Below are 17,708 nucleotides of genomic sequence, written 5' to 3' on the forward strand. Positions count from 1 at the left end.
CCCGCTGCTCCCCTCAGCAGTGTACTTCATCCATCTGCCTGTTCTGCTTCCCGCTCTGTCTCTGGTGAATCCTCTCACCCTCCGCTTCTCTGGCCTGTACCCCAGTTCTGTATGAATAAATAAGTAAATCTTAAAAAAAATCAATAATAGGACAGTAAGGATATGTAGGTATCTCTTAGACATCTTGGAAATTAAATAGCACACTTAGAAAAAATCAATGAGCAAAGGAAAAAAAAATCACAAGGCAAATTTTAAAATATTTTTAAGTGATAATGAGACTGCAACCTACCCAAATGTATGTTGGGGATGTAGCTAGAGCAATACTTAGAGGGAGAATTATAGTTGTTACATCAGAAAACAGGTCCAGGTTCTTGACTCCTGGCTGTTGACATCACTCATATGTACATTTATTTAGTAACAGACTTAATGTGGACCTACAAATTCAAGTCCTGGGACTACCAACGATGTGGTCCTGTCTTTATGATGCTCAGTCGATGAGACCAACAAATTCATATAAAATTAGGATTTGTGATAAATATCTAACAGTCGGGTTCAGTGATAGCAACTGATTGGTGATCTAGCAAATGTGATCAGACAAGGCCTTTTAAGAGGTGACATTTAAGGGAGGAAATAATGAGATGCTCAGCTAGCCAAGCTGGAAAGCAGAACAAGAATTTTCTGGCTGCTCAGATGAGAAGGCCCTGAGTCTAAAAGTGGCATAAGACCTGTATGGCCAGAGCCTGATGTGGGAGGAGGAGGATGTAGGTAACTACAGAGATGAACAGAGGGTAGATCACATGAAGTCTTAGGTGCCAAGGCAAGGGGGGTTGGATTTTAGTCCCAGGCCATGGGAAACCATTGCCATGAGGGTAGATGGAGATAGGTGTGAGGGTTGAGCCTCACTGCAGTAACCTGTTATTCAAGGTCACATCCTCTGAGCCTGAGCTATTTAGCAAATTGACTCCAAGAACCTATGGAATGCCTGCCCACCCCCCTTCCTAGAATCCACATGCTCTCTCCATTGTAGCCCAGCTCACCCTCACTCCTCCTTCATGACAGTTCTGAGGTGTCATCTTCTAACAGCTTGCCCTGAAACCTTTTGCAGAGGTAAAAGTTCATCCCCTTTGCTGAAGATGAGGAAGCATGTCACTAGTTTCTCCCTTCAAATCTACTGCAGCTCCAGAAGTCAGTTGCTATTAAACCTCAGAGGAACAGAAGCTCAGGGAGTCTTACATACCGGTCAGAAGTCTGAGGGCCAATGTCGCAATCTGAGATCTGGTTGTACCCAAGACCTGTGATCCGAACTTACTACCTCCCCCTTCTATGTTTTCACAATCCCCTGGATACCCTCTACTTAAAACTCATCTGTAAGTTCTGTAAGGTCCTTACCTGCATTCCCTGTTAAACATTACAGCAAAGGCTGGGCCTTTATTGTTCTATCTCCAGCATCAATTCCGGGGGGAGTCCAGAGATGCTGAACACAGCATGGAGCCCACACTTGGGCTAAAATACCCAGTATCTGGCCCTCCCTGGTGGCGCAGCAGGTTAAAGCACAGCACTAAGAAGCTTAAGCCACTTCTGCATGAGTTCAATCCCCGCCTGCCCCGGAGGAGATCCACATGGCGTGGCAGACCTCTCCTGACCCGCCCACTGCTCCCCTCAGCAGTGTACTTCATCGATCTGCCTGTTCTGCTCCCCACTCTGTCTCTGGTGAATCCTCTCACCCTCCACATCTCTGGCCTGTACCCCAGTTCTGTATGAATAAATAAATAAATCTTTAAAAATAAAAAATATCCAGTGTCCTGCCCCTGAGGGAGGCCATGTAGATCAGACAGGGTTTGTTTCCATCCCATAACCTACACCCCTATCTACCCTTGGCACAGAAGGCCTGGAGCAGAGGGTGGGATATAAGCCATGGAGCAACATCTCACTGGCCAGCTGCTTTTTCTACAGAAAGATAAAGGGGATGTGGAGCTGTACATGGAACCTGGTCCGTACGTAGATCCTTTCACAACTGTGACTCTGGGCTGGCTGGACAGCGACGAGGACCACCACTTCCAGTGGTCATGTGGTAGGTGGCTCAGAGCTCTGAACCTTCTCTTTCTCACCAGGGAGTGATGGATAAGAGTGGCCAACTTTGTTGTTCTGTTTAAATCTTCCCATGGGTATTACTTATGCCTGATGTTAGATGAACCTTGTGTGTGTCAGAATCCCAAGGAAATAGGGAGGGCAGGGGGCAGCAGCAAGCCAAGGTAAGGTGGCCAGGCAGAGAGGAAATAACATTATCTGTAGAGAAGTTAAGAACAGGAATAAAACTCTGAAAATCAGTTGTTTTATCTCCACCTTCTCCTGTTTTCAATGGGTCCCTTCTTTCACCACCGAGCCCTCAGAAAGCTGCTGGGAGGAGTCTTGAAGGGGCATGTGATGAGGCATTTTATGACAGACCAAGATGATAGTGATGTCATTTTCGGAGTTGTTCAGTTTGGAGAGTGGGGTCCTTGGGTTCACTTGGGGAAAGGTTTCACCAGAGCTCCCCTTTCAGCACGTGACGAGCTTCCTAGGTGAGTTTCTCCACGACACAGAGATATTATCTATATCCAAAGGGCAGGTTTATTATAAAAGGGAGAGTAGAATAAAGAACACTTGAACAGACACAAGTGGGCAGAAAGTGCTGCCCAAAAGGGACAGGTTTGCTGAGAGAGGCCTGCATGGTCACAGGCGGGTGGCCTTGAGGAGAGCGGCCTCTGCTGAGGGAGGTCAGAGAAGGGAAGGCCCGGCATGGGCATGGTGTGCGCAGACAGGAGGTAGAGGGCCACAGTGGTGGCAAAAAGGAGCACCTGTGTAGTCACAGGTGGGCAGAAGGTCTGCTGCCCCTGGCCATTGCAGAGACTGCGCTGGTATAATGTTCTTATATAGAAGATTATATATATTATATGTGTGTGAGTATATATTTTTGATGGTTTTAAAAATAATATGTTTCTTTTTACATCATTTTGTGCATTTTTCCATCTCAGTTGTAATCCCCATGAGCTTCCCATCACCAAATCACCTATGTGCCATCACCATAGTCCAGTGCATTTCCCTCCCCCAACTGTTTTTGATTCCATTCCCCACTCCACACCCACAAAATGTCTCTGGTATATTGTTGTTCATTATTATTATTATTTTCTTGCCTGGTCCATTATATTCCTGCTATGAGTGAAACCATCCAGTATTTTTCCTTTTCTTTCTGGCTTATTGCACTAAGCATGATCTTTTCCAGCTCCATCCATGTTGCTGCAAAAGGCATGTGTTTATTTTTTTTTTGGTCACTGAGTAATATTCCATTGTGTACATGTACCACATCTTTTTAATCCAGTCATCTACTTTTGGGCTATTTCCATGTCTTTCCAATTGTAAATAAAGCAGCAATAAACATGGGGGTGCAGGTATCTTTTTGAATCAGTGTTTTTGTGTCTTTTGAGTAGATACCTAGGAGTGGGATTGCTGGGTCGTAGGGAAGCTCCAAGTTTAGCAGTTTGAGGAACCTCCAAACAGTTTTCCATAGTGGTTATACTAGTTTGTATTTCCACCAGCAGTGCAGACTTCCTTTCTCATATGTAAGTATATTTATATTCACACACACACATACGGGGCTCATTCCTTCATGGAGTGGTTTGTTTGCTGTTGACTCTGAATGAACTGTGGAATTTGAAGGGGCCACATTTCTGCAGTGGCCCTCAGTGTCCATATCGTCACCTTTAGGTCTGAGCTCCTGACACCCCCTACAGCAGTCTCACGCTCACTTGGGTCTTGTGCTTTGTGATCTAGGGATTGGGGGCCTAATGACGTTAGTTCCTTTAGCTGGGTTAATGCTGTTAATCCCTGCACCCTGACCTCCAGCTCTTAGAATTGTGTAACCAGGTTTCTGGTCTTGTGGCCCCTCCTTTCCAGTTTTTCTATCCTATCCTCCATCAGTAGCACTAGTGAGTGGTACATGGTTTCTGTTTTAGAAATAGTTGTTCTCCCTAGGCCAGGGGATAGATCTTAGCCATATGTGTGTTCTTGTCAATATAAAATGCTTGTCTTTCATACTCTATCTTTTTCTTTTCTTAAAATCTGCAGGGTACCTTACAAGGTACCCTGCAGATTTTAAGGTCATAGTATCTTCTCCATGTTCATAATACAGGTTTCTCTTCTCATTCAAAAGTAGAAAGCTCCTATTTTGTATAAACTGATAGGTTGGGGGGGGAGGGGTATCTAGGAATTTTATTTCCACTCATTTATATGGAATTTTTAGAGCATTACCATATAACAGAATAACAGAGTCAAAGATCATGTAAAATTGGAAAACTTGTTAGTTTAATTGGTAAATGCTCAGATCACCCTTCCGAATATTAGTTCTCATTACCTGAGTTAATAGGGAATAAAATAGAGTAAGCAGATGACCTGACTCCTGACTGTGCCGTGAATGTCTATCTACTGGGGTGTGGGGGAACAAGGAGATTGACGGGTAAACAACTGACCAAGGGCTGAGAATATGGAGACTTAATGATTTGGTACCATAAAGCTGGAGGTAACATGCAGCCTCCCAGATGAAGGCACAACTCCCTAGGACCCCAGGATGCCCAGACAACACATAACTGTGGATGACAGTTTCCACATGGAATGAGAATGACACAAGGAACCAGAGCTGCCCTGGACTTTCTCCAGGGTGGGGCTACCTGTCCTTCTGGCCCCCTCCTACCACAGGCCTGCCTGCTCACCTGTGCAAGCCATGGGTGCAAAGCAGCGACATGTCCTGCAGTATAGTCAGAGACTGAATGAAACAGCGTCACTTTCCTGAAGCATTCACCAGTAGCACCATTCCTGCAAACCTGCAAGTGAAATTTTAAAAAATAATAACCAAAAGCCTCTATTTGGAGCTGATTTTCTTATCCATCACCTTTATTTGAAACAGCCCAAACCAGAAGATAGCCCCACGAGTCAATATCAGGGTTTATGAATAGACACTCCTGTTTGCCCATCTCTCCCAGGACGCTGCTGGGCTCAGTGGAACGACTGTGTTGAGAGGAAGCTGCTCCACACAGACCAGAGGGAACTGGTGGTTCTGCCACCCTGCCTACCCCCACCGGGCTCTGCCGTGACCCTGCGTCTGGCCATCCGGAAAAACCAGGAGCTGGACAAGCAGAAGGAACAGTGCCTCTACGTGTCTGCACCTCTGGACCTCAGGCCTCAAGTCAGGTGGGGATGGAAGAGCAAATTCCTCTAGGGTTGCCATCCTTTGTTTTGCGTCAACATTTATTGACAGCAGCTTGAGCTAGCGCTGACTAGTGGTGGAAAAAAAACAGATCTAGTCTTGATTCCCTAGAGTTACTATCTGTGTGGGGAATGATTTGCATAGACATAGAGGGTGTGATTTTGTGACAACCTTCTCAGTGCAAGGGAAGGGAAGGCTTTTCTTAGGCAAGATATAGAAAAGGAAGCGGAATTTACCTTGCCAGGAAAATGGAGATTGGAAAGGGAACAGAGTGGCCAAAGGAGAAGTATAGAATACTCTGGAAGTGAAAAGAGGTTGGTGTGGCTACAACATGGAGGACGAGAGAGGGGCAGGAGTAGGAGGCAAGGGCTGGCTCAGCATGGTCTTGCATCAGCCCTAAAATATGACTTTGCATTTCATCCTAAGAGTTCTGGAAAGTCATTGAGCTTTAAGCAGACTGGGGGCATGACCACATTTTGTTTCAAGATGCTCTGACAGAAGACTGGAAGGGGTAAGATATGCCCAAGGAGATTGCTTAGGCTCTTCCAGGAAGGAATAAAGGCAGAAGCTCAAGGTCTTGCTCTACTAGCCAGGTGCCTGCAGGAAGCAGATGGCTCACTCAAAGTAGAAATAGCTGAGGGTTGGATAAAGGGTCTAATTATAATGTGGGCAGGGGCAAAATAACAAACCACAGTGATGCAGGGCTTCATGGGGGAAGCCTCGATGCATCTGAGGACCCAGAGGTAAGATGGCAGGAGCTGGTCGCAGCTAAGGAACACACCTCTGCTAACTGCAGCCTGGAAGGCAAGGAGCAGGGAAAGTGGTGGATAAATATCCCTCTCCTCTCTCCTCTCACCCTCCAATCTGGACCCAACCAGACGGCAGAGGGTGTGGGGATGTGGGCAAATCAGTCTATAAGGTTCAGACTTCCTAGTGTACAGAGCCACAGAGATGGAGACTGGTCTGCAGGGGCAAATGGACAATACCTGGCACACATGCTAAGAGAACATGCGGCCTTAAGTGCAAAATAGACATGAGAGCTCTCATGCAATTCCAACTGAAAAGATCTGGGCATGGGTTGGAGCAGCTCACTGGCACACGAGAAGGAGAATGATATCAAGAGAAGGTCCAGGACTTGAATCAAGAGCTGTTGGTTCACATTCCAGTCCCTCACAGAGACAAATCCCATTGGTTCCATTTCCGTGAGATGGCGGGCTGGTCTGTGATCTGGGGAGTCTAACATGGCCTCAGAGAATGTGATGAGCACTGGCTAAGCTGAGAACAATGAAGCCTTGATGAACTATAGTGTGCAGCCTACACAAGCACAGCATTTGTTTATTATTATTGGAGCTAGAGAGAATCACAGCATTGTCTGCTCATACTCTCTCACTTTGCAAGTGAGGAAACAGGCTCGGAGAGCAAAGTGGCCATTGGATTCTAGAACTTGGGGCCTCCTTTGCTTTGCATATCCTGATCCTATGCAGCGAATGAAGTGGGATTTCAGTTTATTACTCATCACTCCTTCATGATCTGCGCTGGTTATGTGGGTGTGAGGGAAAGGGATTGCTTCTATTCCAAGTTTACTTCCTACCTTCTCAAAGGATGAGAACAACAGGGCAAGCAACCAGGCAGATGGCCACCGTGCTTACTGATCTTCCTTGACTGTCTCCCTTGCAGCTGTGAGAAGAACTGCTGGCCAGTGAACACTAGTGACAATGTGGTGCTCAGGGTCACCATGGGGGATAACTCCCCAGCAGCCATGTTCACCTGGTACTTAGATGTCACCCCGCTGGAGAAGGTGAGGATGCTGGCAATCATTCAAAAATGGAATTGTCACCCGCCTCCCACCCCCTTGACTAACCAGACTGATGCCAACATCTAGTACTGGGTCAGGGTAGAATCTGTGTGTGGGGTGTCTCCCTATGAGAAAGCGAGCACAGATGCAGCGGATGCTGTTGGTGCCAAAGCTGAGTCCCTCTTCCCAGGCTGCTATGTGGAGTGGAGTGACCACAGGCTAGCACCTCATGGGGGATCAGGCTGAGGCTGGAGGCCTCCAGGAACTGCTGCTCCATGCTACCCCACACACCCATGCCACCCCACCACCCATGCTCCCAGAGGATCTCCCTTAATACAGAGGATCTCTGGAACCCCTGGCTCAGAGTCTGTTCATAGGGAACAGTACAGGACAAATGTCCTAACCAGGCAGGGAGTGGTTATTTGGGCTAAGCTGAGGGAAGCAAGTGGTACCTGCCATCCATCCATCAGGTGCAAAGTAGAAGGCCTCCACAGGGTCAGAAGCCCTGCTGAGGTCTAGGCCAGCTGCAGCCTCAAGAACTCTGGGCCTATTCTGTTTCAGGCCCAACCCCTCCCGGTGACCTGCAGACTCCCAGGACTCTGGCCCCATTCTTTAACCCTCCTGCAGAGGGACACGTCCACGCTGCTGCTGAACAGCTCCTTCCTGCAGACCTGGGGCGAGGTCATCCGGATCCGAGTCACAGGTATGAAGTTTTCCTTTGGTCAGGGATCCTACCTGCCTTGGAAGGAGAACTAGATTGGAACTAAAAGTCAGAATTATGGGCCAGCAGTGTAGAGTGGGGCCACACTGGCTTTGGTTTTCATCTGTCACTTTCCAGCTGGGTGGCTTGAGGCAAGAGGTTGAGCCTCTCTGGGTCTGCTTCGTACATGTAAACTGGACATTATGAAACCTCCCACTTCGTACATGTAAACTGGACATTATGAAACCTCCCACCTCCCAGTTTTTCCATGCAGATGTGAGAACACAGCATGGCACATGCAGATCAACCTGAGGTTGTGCCAGCTGCCCTTCTCATGGAAAACCAGCCCATTATAACAGGAAAGGTACATTCTCAAAAAGACCCCAAAATTGGGGTGAATAATCTTTTTGACATGGTTTGTTTTGATGCAGTGTCATAGACCACTCAGATAAATTTATCCCACCCAGTGGGATAAAAAGCACATTCCTGGACCCACCTCAAACCTTCTGAATTAAGTCTAAGTCAAGTCATTAGTTTTAGTTGTTGAAAATTCTCTTCAGGCCCCACTCATACACATTCTTTTTTGAAATGCCAGATGATTATACCGGGTGGCGTACAGGGCACCTGAGGTCTTGTCCCGGTGCTACAAGGAACGTGATAGTTTCCTTCAGGTGGGATCAGGGCCCTGGCTAAGGCCTTTCCATGGTGATTTTGAGCAAGTCGTTGTCTCCCTCCTCCCCAAATTAGGGGGAGGAAGAAACTGCTCTTCTTTGCCCCATTTTACAGGCGAGGAGCTGACTCTCATAAAGGTCAGGTCTGAGGTCACATGGCCAGTAAATGGCAGAACTGGGGCTCGTGTCCAGATCTCTCTGATTCTGTTCCCTTCTTTCTGTCAGTTTTAAAAGTGAGGCCATGGGAAGCTCCACATCAGAGGCAGCTATTAGATATTCAGATTTCTGTGTACTGCCCAGAATCTCCAGAAGCAGCTGAGGCTCTAGATCTGGAGAGGGGCTGGGGAGTTTCCTGTTTAGTAAGCTGGGGTGATCCTGAGGCATGGTGGAGTTACTGTGACCTATGAAGCCCCCTAACTATCCTCTGTCTTCACCCCCCAGCAGTGACCGGGCATGCCTATGGGGAGGACACCTATGTCATCAGCTCTCTGCCTCCCCCCGAAGTGCCCACCTGCACCATTGTCCCAGAGGCGGGCACCATTCTAACGAGCTTTGCCATCTTCTGCAATGTCTCTGCCTCCCCGCATCCTCTGGAGCACTGCTTCTGTCTGGAGTCAGGTACCACCCAAGACTGTGCTCCCTTCAGCTCCAGGGCTCACCCACGCTAAGAATAGGGCCCCAACTCTCTAGGGGCTGCAGAGACTATTTCCACATGTGAGAGGTATGCAGGATGCAGACATTCCTCTCCCATTTTAAACCTCAGCCACCACCCCAGGTACACAGACACAACCACCCACCTTAGAGGGAGGAGAAGCAGATGCCCTCAGAATCTTTTCTACCATTACAGAGGCCAAAATGACCTCTGCTTTGGCATGAGGGAAGTGAGAGGTCTGAGCGGCGGAGAATGTCTGCAGGCATGGCAGTGCAGGCCACAGCCAGGACCCCATCCCCCACCCCACTCTCGGGGGAGGCATGAACCCTGGAAAGTCTGCAGCTATCCAGGACAGAGAAGGGCCTCATTCGCAGACTCGTCGGCGCTCTACTGGCCACTTAGTGGGAGGCAACTGGGAATGGGACGTCGCAAAACACACTGAGCCGAACGGTAACATTTCTGGTGGGACAGGACTCCAGACCCCCATCCCATTGCGCAACACTCTGTAGCCTGCATCACCTCAATAGCTCACACCCCAGGATGGCAACAGGCATCAGCAGGAGGCAAAGAGTGACAGCCCACATAGCATCTGCTCTCCCGGTTAGGGGTGACTGGACTCTAGAGGGCTCATGTGACTCCTCATCTACTACCATCGGGCTCTGGCATTTTACCACCCTCACAAGAGCTCTGAGAATGTTCAAGTCAGTTGGGGACAGTCCTCCAAACCCAGTCACCAGGAAAATGACTTGCCGGCTCCCTACTATCCAGCACCAAACATAATGACATAAATGAAATGGATCAATTAGGGAAAGGTGGGTGCAAGCCATCCTGAGATCCAGGGAGGGTGGTTTCATCTCTGGGTCTGAGTGTGCAGAAAGACCCTCAAGGAATGGAAGTAGATTTCACTTCAAAGCTGCATCCCCATGAATAGAAAGGCCAGGCCAGTCCCATCTAGGGAGTCCCGTCCCTCCTCTGTCCACCCACCTCACACAGCTGAGCAAGGAGGCAGGGAAGTGTGGTCACCTAAAAATGAGGTTACTGCTATTCCATGCTTCATGATTGTTGGCACTTAACAAGTGACTCGTGATTCCAATGAAGGGCTCCCCTTTAGGGACACAAAGGATACTCATGGATACATTTTCACGACAGATGTGAGTACTGTCAGATTCTGTTCCAGGCCGCAGGGAACAAAACAGGGGTGCTCCCTTCACACCGCTGGGAATGAAAGGCTGTGTGTGCAGTGTGGTCGCAACAGGCTGCACCGCACGCCTAGCTGTGCCATCTATGCGGGTGCCATTACCTACATGACCACCACAAGCGACGCTTGACATCTCCACGGCTGCTGGTGGTGACAGACAACAGGAGGCGCTGTGTGGACACGGGCAAGGCCTTTGTATGGAAAGTGTCCTATGCGCTTGGCTATGCTTTGAGCTGATCTTGAATAGGTCTCCTCTTCTCTCCTTCTTTCTTCTTGTAATTAGGTTTGCCATCTTCAATTTAAAAAAACAAACATGAATGGGAGATTTTTGGAGATATTTTTGTGGATTTTGGTAATATTATCTCAAAGTCACAGCAGCGTGAGATTACCTAGAGAGGACAGTAGATGCTTATATATGGCTGTCTTCACGCTGAAAATACGAAGTCCTTGAGTGTCTGACACAGCCTCATGACCCACGGCTGTGTCTCTCCCTGGGTGAGGTGCTGCCTCTTAATTGTTCAATTTCCACGTCTAGGTTCCTGTCTACACTGTGGCCCTGAACCTGATCTCCTGTCAGTTTATCTGCCACTGGGGAAGGAAAACAATGACTTTGTGCTGACTGTGGTCATTTTCGTCTCCAATCGAGCAGGTGAAACACGGCAAACCCATGCAGCGGTGAAGGTAGGGGGTGGCCACTGTTTATTTACTGAGAAAACCTGACCCATCTGAACCTCACCAAGAGGGTGGCTGGTAAACAGAGAGATGAGGGCGTGATCACGAGTTGATTGATTCATCAACAAATATTTACAGAGCTTCTCCTGTGTGCCAGGCCCTGGATACAGCAATGGTCCTCCCCTTGGTAGATTTTACGATTAGCAGTCAGAATAAGGGTAGGGTTGTAGTGAGTAGGGTGTGGGGTGGAGGCTGTGGGGGCTGGGGCAGTAGGATCTGAGTACCTTCAGAGCCCACAGGAACAAGGACAGGATCAGCCAACAGTGCTCCAGGCAGAGGCAGGATAAATCCCAGTAAATGTAGGGTCGGCAGCCAGGTGGAATAGAAAGGAATGGGAAGACTGACCAAGAGGGCAGTGAAGGGTGAGACTATGACTTCCTGAGGCTTGCCTGGTGCAAGGGGGGGTCCCAGCTGCCCTCAAAGGCCCAGGCAGTACCCAGAGCCCCCACGCCACATCTGCTCTGGTTTTCCACATGAAGATCCGTGCTTCACACTCCAGGTGCTTGAACAAGTACTAGGGCTTGCAACCTCCCCAGGAATGTTTCCCCTCAGGTGGGCCTTGGAGACGCCCGTGTTGAGGATGTGGCATTCCAGGCTGCCGTGTCTGAGAAAATCACTGCTGTTTTGCAAGACGAGCAGCGTCCTGAGCAACTCTTCCAGCTGGTTGGGTCTGTGTCCTCCGTGCTGGACCAGGAGCGTCAGGAGCAGGGCTCTGGGAAGTCCCCAGGAATGGACACCAGACAGAAGGTACCCATCTGGGTTCCTTTATCCCTCTGCTGGGTGCCCTGTGGTCTGCATGCAATCATTCAGGGTGGAAGCGTGCTCACGATTCTGCTAATTCAGGGCAATCAGAGCCATTGAGCTCAATTTCCAACAATTTTGCATGTGAGGTGACATAGCCATAGACTCCAGGGACGAGGACGTGCACATCTCTGGGAGGTTACATTCTGGGCACAAGAAGCCTACCAAGTACCCTATGGGGCAAACAGAGGTCTATGGGTTTTGGAAAATCCAAGATGAATCCAATCTTGCTCTGACCCCACATCTTTCTGAAACCACTTCATCAATGCTCTGGAATTATATACCCTCTCCCCTCTTCCTCTCTCTTCACCAAGGTCAGAGAACACATGCTGGCATCACTGTCTTCAGTTGCTGCCACCCTGAGGGACATGCAGAGGGTTCAGGGGCTGGCCAAGGTACTGAGAGAGGTGACCCGCCACAGTGAGGAACTCTCACCCTTGGCCCAGGTGAGTAGTCCTCACCCGCTCAGTCAGGCCAGTCAGAAGATCGCTAAATCACAGGGACACCAATTCTCCCGCCATCTTGTTCCCAAGGTCCTGCCTGGGTGTCTCCAAGGGAGAGAGGGGACACCACAGTCCCACCCAATGAGCACCTCGAGGCAGTAACTGCCTAACTAATCATCGGATAATATGCATGCCCAGATGCTGTTGCTCACTGGTCACGTCCCCCACTTCAGTGCCCATCAGACTAATGTCCAGCTGTCAGCCGCTGCCTTTCTTTGCCTGGGGGCCTTCTCTGACCTCCACTCTCATCCTGAGCCCACTCTGCCTGCCCACATGGCAGATTGGACTGATTCAGCACTGAGTGACTTTTGGAGCTGGGGCAGATATCCATCTCCCCTCACTTTCTGGATAATTCCTCAGTAATAGGCTGCTCACACCGACTGGGTCACACCTTGGCTCTTCCTCGTCTCAGGTCCTGTGTGTTTCCAGGGATCACCTCCAGATGTGTCAGGGCATGCTTCTTGGAGAACTCAAAAGGCTTCCAAAGCAGCCAAGGCAGCCAAGCTTTAAAAAAAGAATCCCTGAGACAGTAAAAGCGGATCTACCCTGGTTCTGCCCTTACACAGTGTCAGGAAGTTGTACCCCTCAAATTACCCAGCCTGAGGCCATAAAGGTGACTGTTAGCTCTGGAGTCACAATGCTATTAACATCACACTTCCCTTGCACACACCCATTGGCTCATCCATCCAGTCCCTGTGCAGGCACCTAGACAGGTACCTGTTTTCACCCATTCCTCCATCCTTCCATTCATTTATGAATGCATTAATATATTCATTCATATTCAATAAAAACCTCCTGAATGTCTAGTGACAGGATGATTCAGCAGCAAATTGCACAGACATGGCTGCACTCGGCACTTACGGTGGAGCAGCCAGACATTAAAGAATTTCACAAATATGTATATAACAACAAGACTATAACAGGCGCTATGTCCACACACCCATCTACCATCCACCCATAGATCCATTCAGTGAATGTTTACTAACTGCCTACTGTGTGCTGGCTGCACAAAGTACTCTGGGAACGACTCAGAGATGGACTAGGCTACTGTCTTGAAGGAACTTACCACACTGTAGGGCTGATGGACCAGTTTCAAGTCAGCAATACAGGCAGCTCATGTAATGGGCTCAGCCCAGGTCTTCCTTATTGTGTCCACACCTCGCTCTTCTGCACTGCAGCCCTTGATTGGCACAGGGGACAGGCTATCCCAGGGAGGGCTCATGCTGTCTTTCCTTCTCCTTTGGGTGATCCCAGAGGGAGGCCATCTGGGTGCTACAGCATGCCAGTGAAGCCCTGCTGGCAGTGAGCGCCAAGACCCATCCTGAGGACCAGAGGCACAAGGTGGCTGCAAGGGACCTGTTTCAGGCTGTGGGCAGCGTGTTGGAAGCTTCTCTGAGGAACAGGCCAGAAGAGACTGAGGAGGCCGGTGATGCCCAGGTAGGTCTCCCAGACCAGACGCACACCTCTACACCTATGGTCAGCCCGGCTCCCACCAGCACCTCTACATGACTCTCCCCCTCTTGCAGATGAAGAAACTGAGGCACAGAGGTTAAAGTCCTTTCAAGGGAGCTGGGAGAAAGGTTGCAGAAAAAGCTTCCAGGAGGCAGTGTGGTTACTGGACTGCATGCAGACTCCAGAGGAGGCAGCCTGAGTCAACCATAAGACTTGCGGCCTGGCCATGTCACAAAACCCTCTTTAGCTTTACTTCATTTGAAAATCGAAGGACTCTGCCTCATCCTATATGAGCCACCAATTGGAAAGCTCACATTTCCATCTTGCAAGTATGGATTGAAATCTTCTTTTACTTAGCCAAGAACATGGAACATTCTTAGAAGAAAGGCAGGCCAAACGTAAGAACAGATACAGCGCAGCTACCTTTGGTACCTAAGGGGCAGGATGTCATCACAAGGCTTGCTGTGAAGCCCATTCTGGCTGGTCCATGGTCTTTATCACATGGGGACATCACTTCTTTGAGGAAGAACTAAGATACACGGGCAGGGATGCGCACACTCACCCATAGACATGCAAATACATCTGCATACTCACACACACGGAACATCAGCAGACACACATTCAGTCACACCCACTTGGAGACACTCCCATAGCCTCACATACTCACAGAGATATACTTTTATACATGTCATCACCCTCAACCACACATACTTTCTTAGCAACAGACTTGCACTTCCATTGTAGTAACATGCGAAATGACAATCACACATCCATGCTCCAACACTTCTACTCACCCTGAACCCACACTCATACACACACACATCTCACAACAACTCACACACACTCAGTCATGCTCACACCTACACACTCAAACACACTTACACAGTTACCTTCAGACAGTCTCTTGGGCACACACACTCCCTGGACATTGTTGAGCACTCTGTGCAAGTATCTACCCCTTCCTGGGCCTCCGGCCAGCCCTGACTTCAGCGAGGCTGTGTTTTCACCTTGGGGTTGGATGGAATAGGGAGTAGCCTGAACCCAGGTGACCCTGTGATAGGACTTTGCTCGTGGTTGTCCATTTTCCCATGAGTGAGACTGGGCTGTGGGTGGATGTTGGGGTCAGATTCAGTGGCAGGAGAGGCCCACTGTCACTGCTTGGTGCATGGGAGTCACATGCCTTGCCACCTCACTGTGGTTCTTCCCTTGTGAACGCGCAACCTCCACAGGTCACCAACTCTGTCTGTGCCTTGTTTCCCCATCTGCCAAAGGAAGACAGTAAAGGCACCGGCCTCTCTGAGTTATCTGAGGGGCTAGCATGAGCCTCTCTGGATGGAATCTTGTAAGAGCTCACTCTGTTCCACACAGCACCTGGCACTCACTAAACAGCGCTCCTTTACCACCCCTTCCTGCTCTTCTGCCTGCTCACGGTCCCTGCAAAGGTCCCAGTCTAACCTGATGACACTACCCAGAGGTGGCCATGGAGGCCAGCCCACAGCAGTATCCCCTGCTTCCTTTTCCAGATGGCACCTGTGCCCCAGCTGCTCGGCGCTGTGGAGCGGGTGCAGGCTGCCCTCCTGCTGGGGAGGCTGCCCGGGGACCCTCCAGTCACATTGGCTGCCCCCTCCATTGCAGTGTACACCAACAGGTAACCAGCTACATGGTGGCTCCCCGCAAAAGTTCGGCCCCTGCCCTGGCTCATCCTGTACCCCCACGTCAAGACCTGTGACAGGCAGAGAGCAGGAGGCCAACCTGGGAGGGGTGAATAGGGAAAGACTGGGAGAAGGAAGGGCTTCTCACAGAGAGAGCCATTGTGGGGATGGACAGCAGAGACAGGGAGGCGCTGAGTGCCACTCCTGGAGTTAAAGCTGCCAAGAGCCCTGAGAGCCCAGGCTGTGCTGTGCATGTCCCACAGAGGCTGAAGGAAGGGTACAGGCCTCTTTCAATTCACCTGGTATGTCTGGCCAAGCCAGGGCTCCTCAGTGCCGCCCTACGCACCTGTAGCCCATGGACACGCTCAGTACTGGGGACTGGAGTGGGGGGCTTCTCTCTCCATTTCCCTATCAGACAAGCCAGTGCCAGATGGCACTGCCAGCACTGCTCGAACCCCCTGACCCCAACACCCATCCTTGGTTCCTTGTGCCGGGGCAGGTCCCAGGGGCAGTTTCCCAAAGCAGCACTCCAGTCAGAGCTGGAAATCTCATCCCCCTCTACTCAGAATCACAAGGCTAAGGGCCACAACAGTTGGGCTGGGAACCCACAACCTCAGATTCAGGCAAGCAGGGGAGGTGAGCCTGCGGAAATGCCCACATCGAAGCTCATTGTTCATGCCACTGTGTGCCAGGCACTGTCAGCCAAGCTGGCAAAAGCCCTGCCCTCAGGGAGCCTGTCATCACTGTAGAACACAGTGGCTGCCTTCTAGCCTCCTTCTGAGGCAACACACAGAGAAAACTTGGGGAGCCACAGGCACTCACACTGATGGGAATGGGGGGCTCCCTGAGGGTGTGCAGTGCGCAGGTCTGCCTCTAACCCTGGCTCTTCCCTGTCTCCCCCACTGTGGTTCTCACCTGTGGCCAGAATCCAGCCCTGGAGTTGGCGGGGCTCCTCCATACATGTTGCTGCGGTCAGCTCTGCCACCTTCACCCTGCCTGCTGCCTCCTCCCTGGGCTTCAAGGACACTCAGGAACCTGTGGATATAAGGGTAACGGTAGTAATGAAGCTTTGGGAATAGCCCTTCACAGTTTGAGGAGCATGCTGACCTATAGGGCTCAGTCACACTACATGAGTCTTGTTAAACATGACATCACCATGTCCAGGGAAGATGAGGATCACGAGCAAGGTGAGAGAACTGGGATTCACACCAGGCGTCTGACTCCCCATTCGCTCCTCTTTCCACTACCATGTGGAACTCCTCTTGAAGACTTGATTGCATTGGTCATTGGCAAGAAAGCCCTTGGGCCTTTGCTCCATCACTGGGGAATGGCCAACCTGGGGATCTTTTCTGTTTCCCAATTAGGCACATATGACTCTCAGCTCCTTGAGCCCCAGTGCAAGCAAATAAGCATCTTTCTCTTAAAGACTTGGTTTTGTGGGAAGAACGGCTCAGGGCATTTGATAGTCCAGTGACTGCTCAGCTGTGACAGACCCAAATTTCTGAGGCCACAGCTCCAGTGGGCAAACACATGCGAGTCAGCAGCTGTAGTTCAAAGGTCCCATTCACCCTGCGGGGTCAGCACGCCTGTTTACAGCCCCCAACAGGACTTATTCTTGGTTTCAGATGATGAGCTTCCCCAAGAACCCCTTCCCAGCTGGAAGTCACTTTGACATCAGCGGAACCATTGGTGGCCTCTGTCTGACCAGGCCTAGTGGACAGCGCCTCCCTGTAAAGAATGTGTTGGAGAACATCGAGGTATGTTACTAGCTGTCACTGGTGAGGTGGTTTCTGACTTTGCTAACTAGATTGGTTCCAAAAGTTGATCAGTTATGAAAAATGCCTTAAGGAAAATCATTAACAATGCCTTAAACAGGGCCCTCCCTGGTGGCGGAAAGGGTTAGGCGCAGCACTGCAAGCAAGCCACAGCTGCCTCAGTGTTAATTCAATCTCCGGCCCCCGGAAAGTGATCCACAAGGTGTGGCAGATCTCTCCTGACCCGTCTGCTGCTCCCCTCAGCAGCATACCTTGTAGATCTGCCTGCTCTGCTCCCCACTCTGTCTTAAGTGAAGCCTCTCACCCCCTGCACCTCTGACCTATATACCCCAGTTCTATATGCATAAATAAATAAAAATCTTTTTTTAAAATGCCTTAAACATTGTTTTTATTTCCCTCTGCCATAGGAAAATTCTAAGAAACGTTTTTAAATTAAATTAATATTTTAAAAGATTTATTTATTTATGCATACAAGAACTGGGGTACAGGCCAAAGGTGCGGGGGTGGTGACAGGACTCACCAGAGACACAGTGGGGAG

General features: G+C 49.9%; 1 protein-coding gene across 1 annotated transcript in view; it reads left to right on the forward strand.

Moving 5' to 3' along the window:
* Nucleotides 1–17,708, forward strand: part of PKD1L2 (polycystic kidney disease 1-like 2) — an 89,246-nt gene that overhangs the window by 25,264 nt on the left and 46,274 nt on the right. Inside the window, exons 9-20 of the mRNA XM_004690161.1 lie at nucleotides 1,958–2,071; nucleotides 5,016–5,223; nucleotides 6,917–7,037; nucleotides 7,596–7,737; nucleotides 8,847–9,023; nucleotides 10,791–10,936; nucleotides 11,540–11,734; nucleotides 12,103–12,234; nucleotides 13,546–13,728; nucleotides 15,267–15,391; nucleotides 16,321–16,444; nucleotides 17,021–17,152. Coding sequence (XP_004690218.1) covers nucleotides 1,958–2,071; nucleotides 5,016–5,223; nucleotides 6,917–7,037; nucleotides 7,596–7,737; nucleotides 8,847–9,023; nucleotides 10,791–10,936; nucleotides 11,540–11,734; nucleotides 12,103–12,234; nucleotides 13,546–13,728; nucleotides 15,267–15,391; nucleotides 16,321–16,444; nucleotides 17,021–17,152 — 1,799 coding nt within the window. The remainder of the gene's footprint in view (nucleotides 1–1,957; nucleotides 2,072–5,015; nucleotides 5,224–6,916; nucleotides 7,038–7,595; nucleotides 7,738–8,846; nucleotides 9,024–10,790; nucleotides 10,937–11,539; nucleotides 11,735–12,102; nucleotides 12,235–13,545; nucleotides 13,729–15,266; nucleotides 15,392–16,320; nucleotides 16,445–17,020; nucleotides 17,153–17,708) is intronic.

The sequence above is a fragment of the Condylura cristata genome, unplaced genomic scaffold (genome assembly GCF_000260355.1).
Source record: "Condylura cristata isolate star-nosed mole 26May11 unplaced genomic scaffold, ConCri1.0 scaffold00028, whole genome shotgun sequence".
NCBI classification, from domain to species: Eukaryota; Metazoa; Chordata; class Mammalia; order Eulipotyphla; family Talpidae; genus Condylura; species Condylura cristata.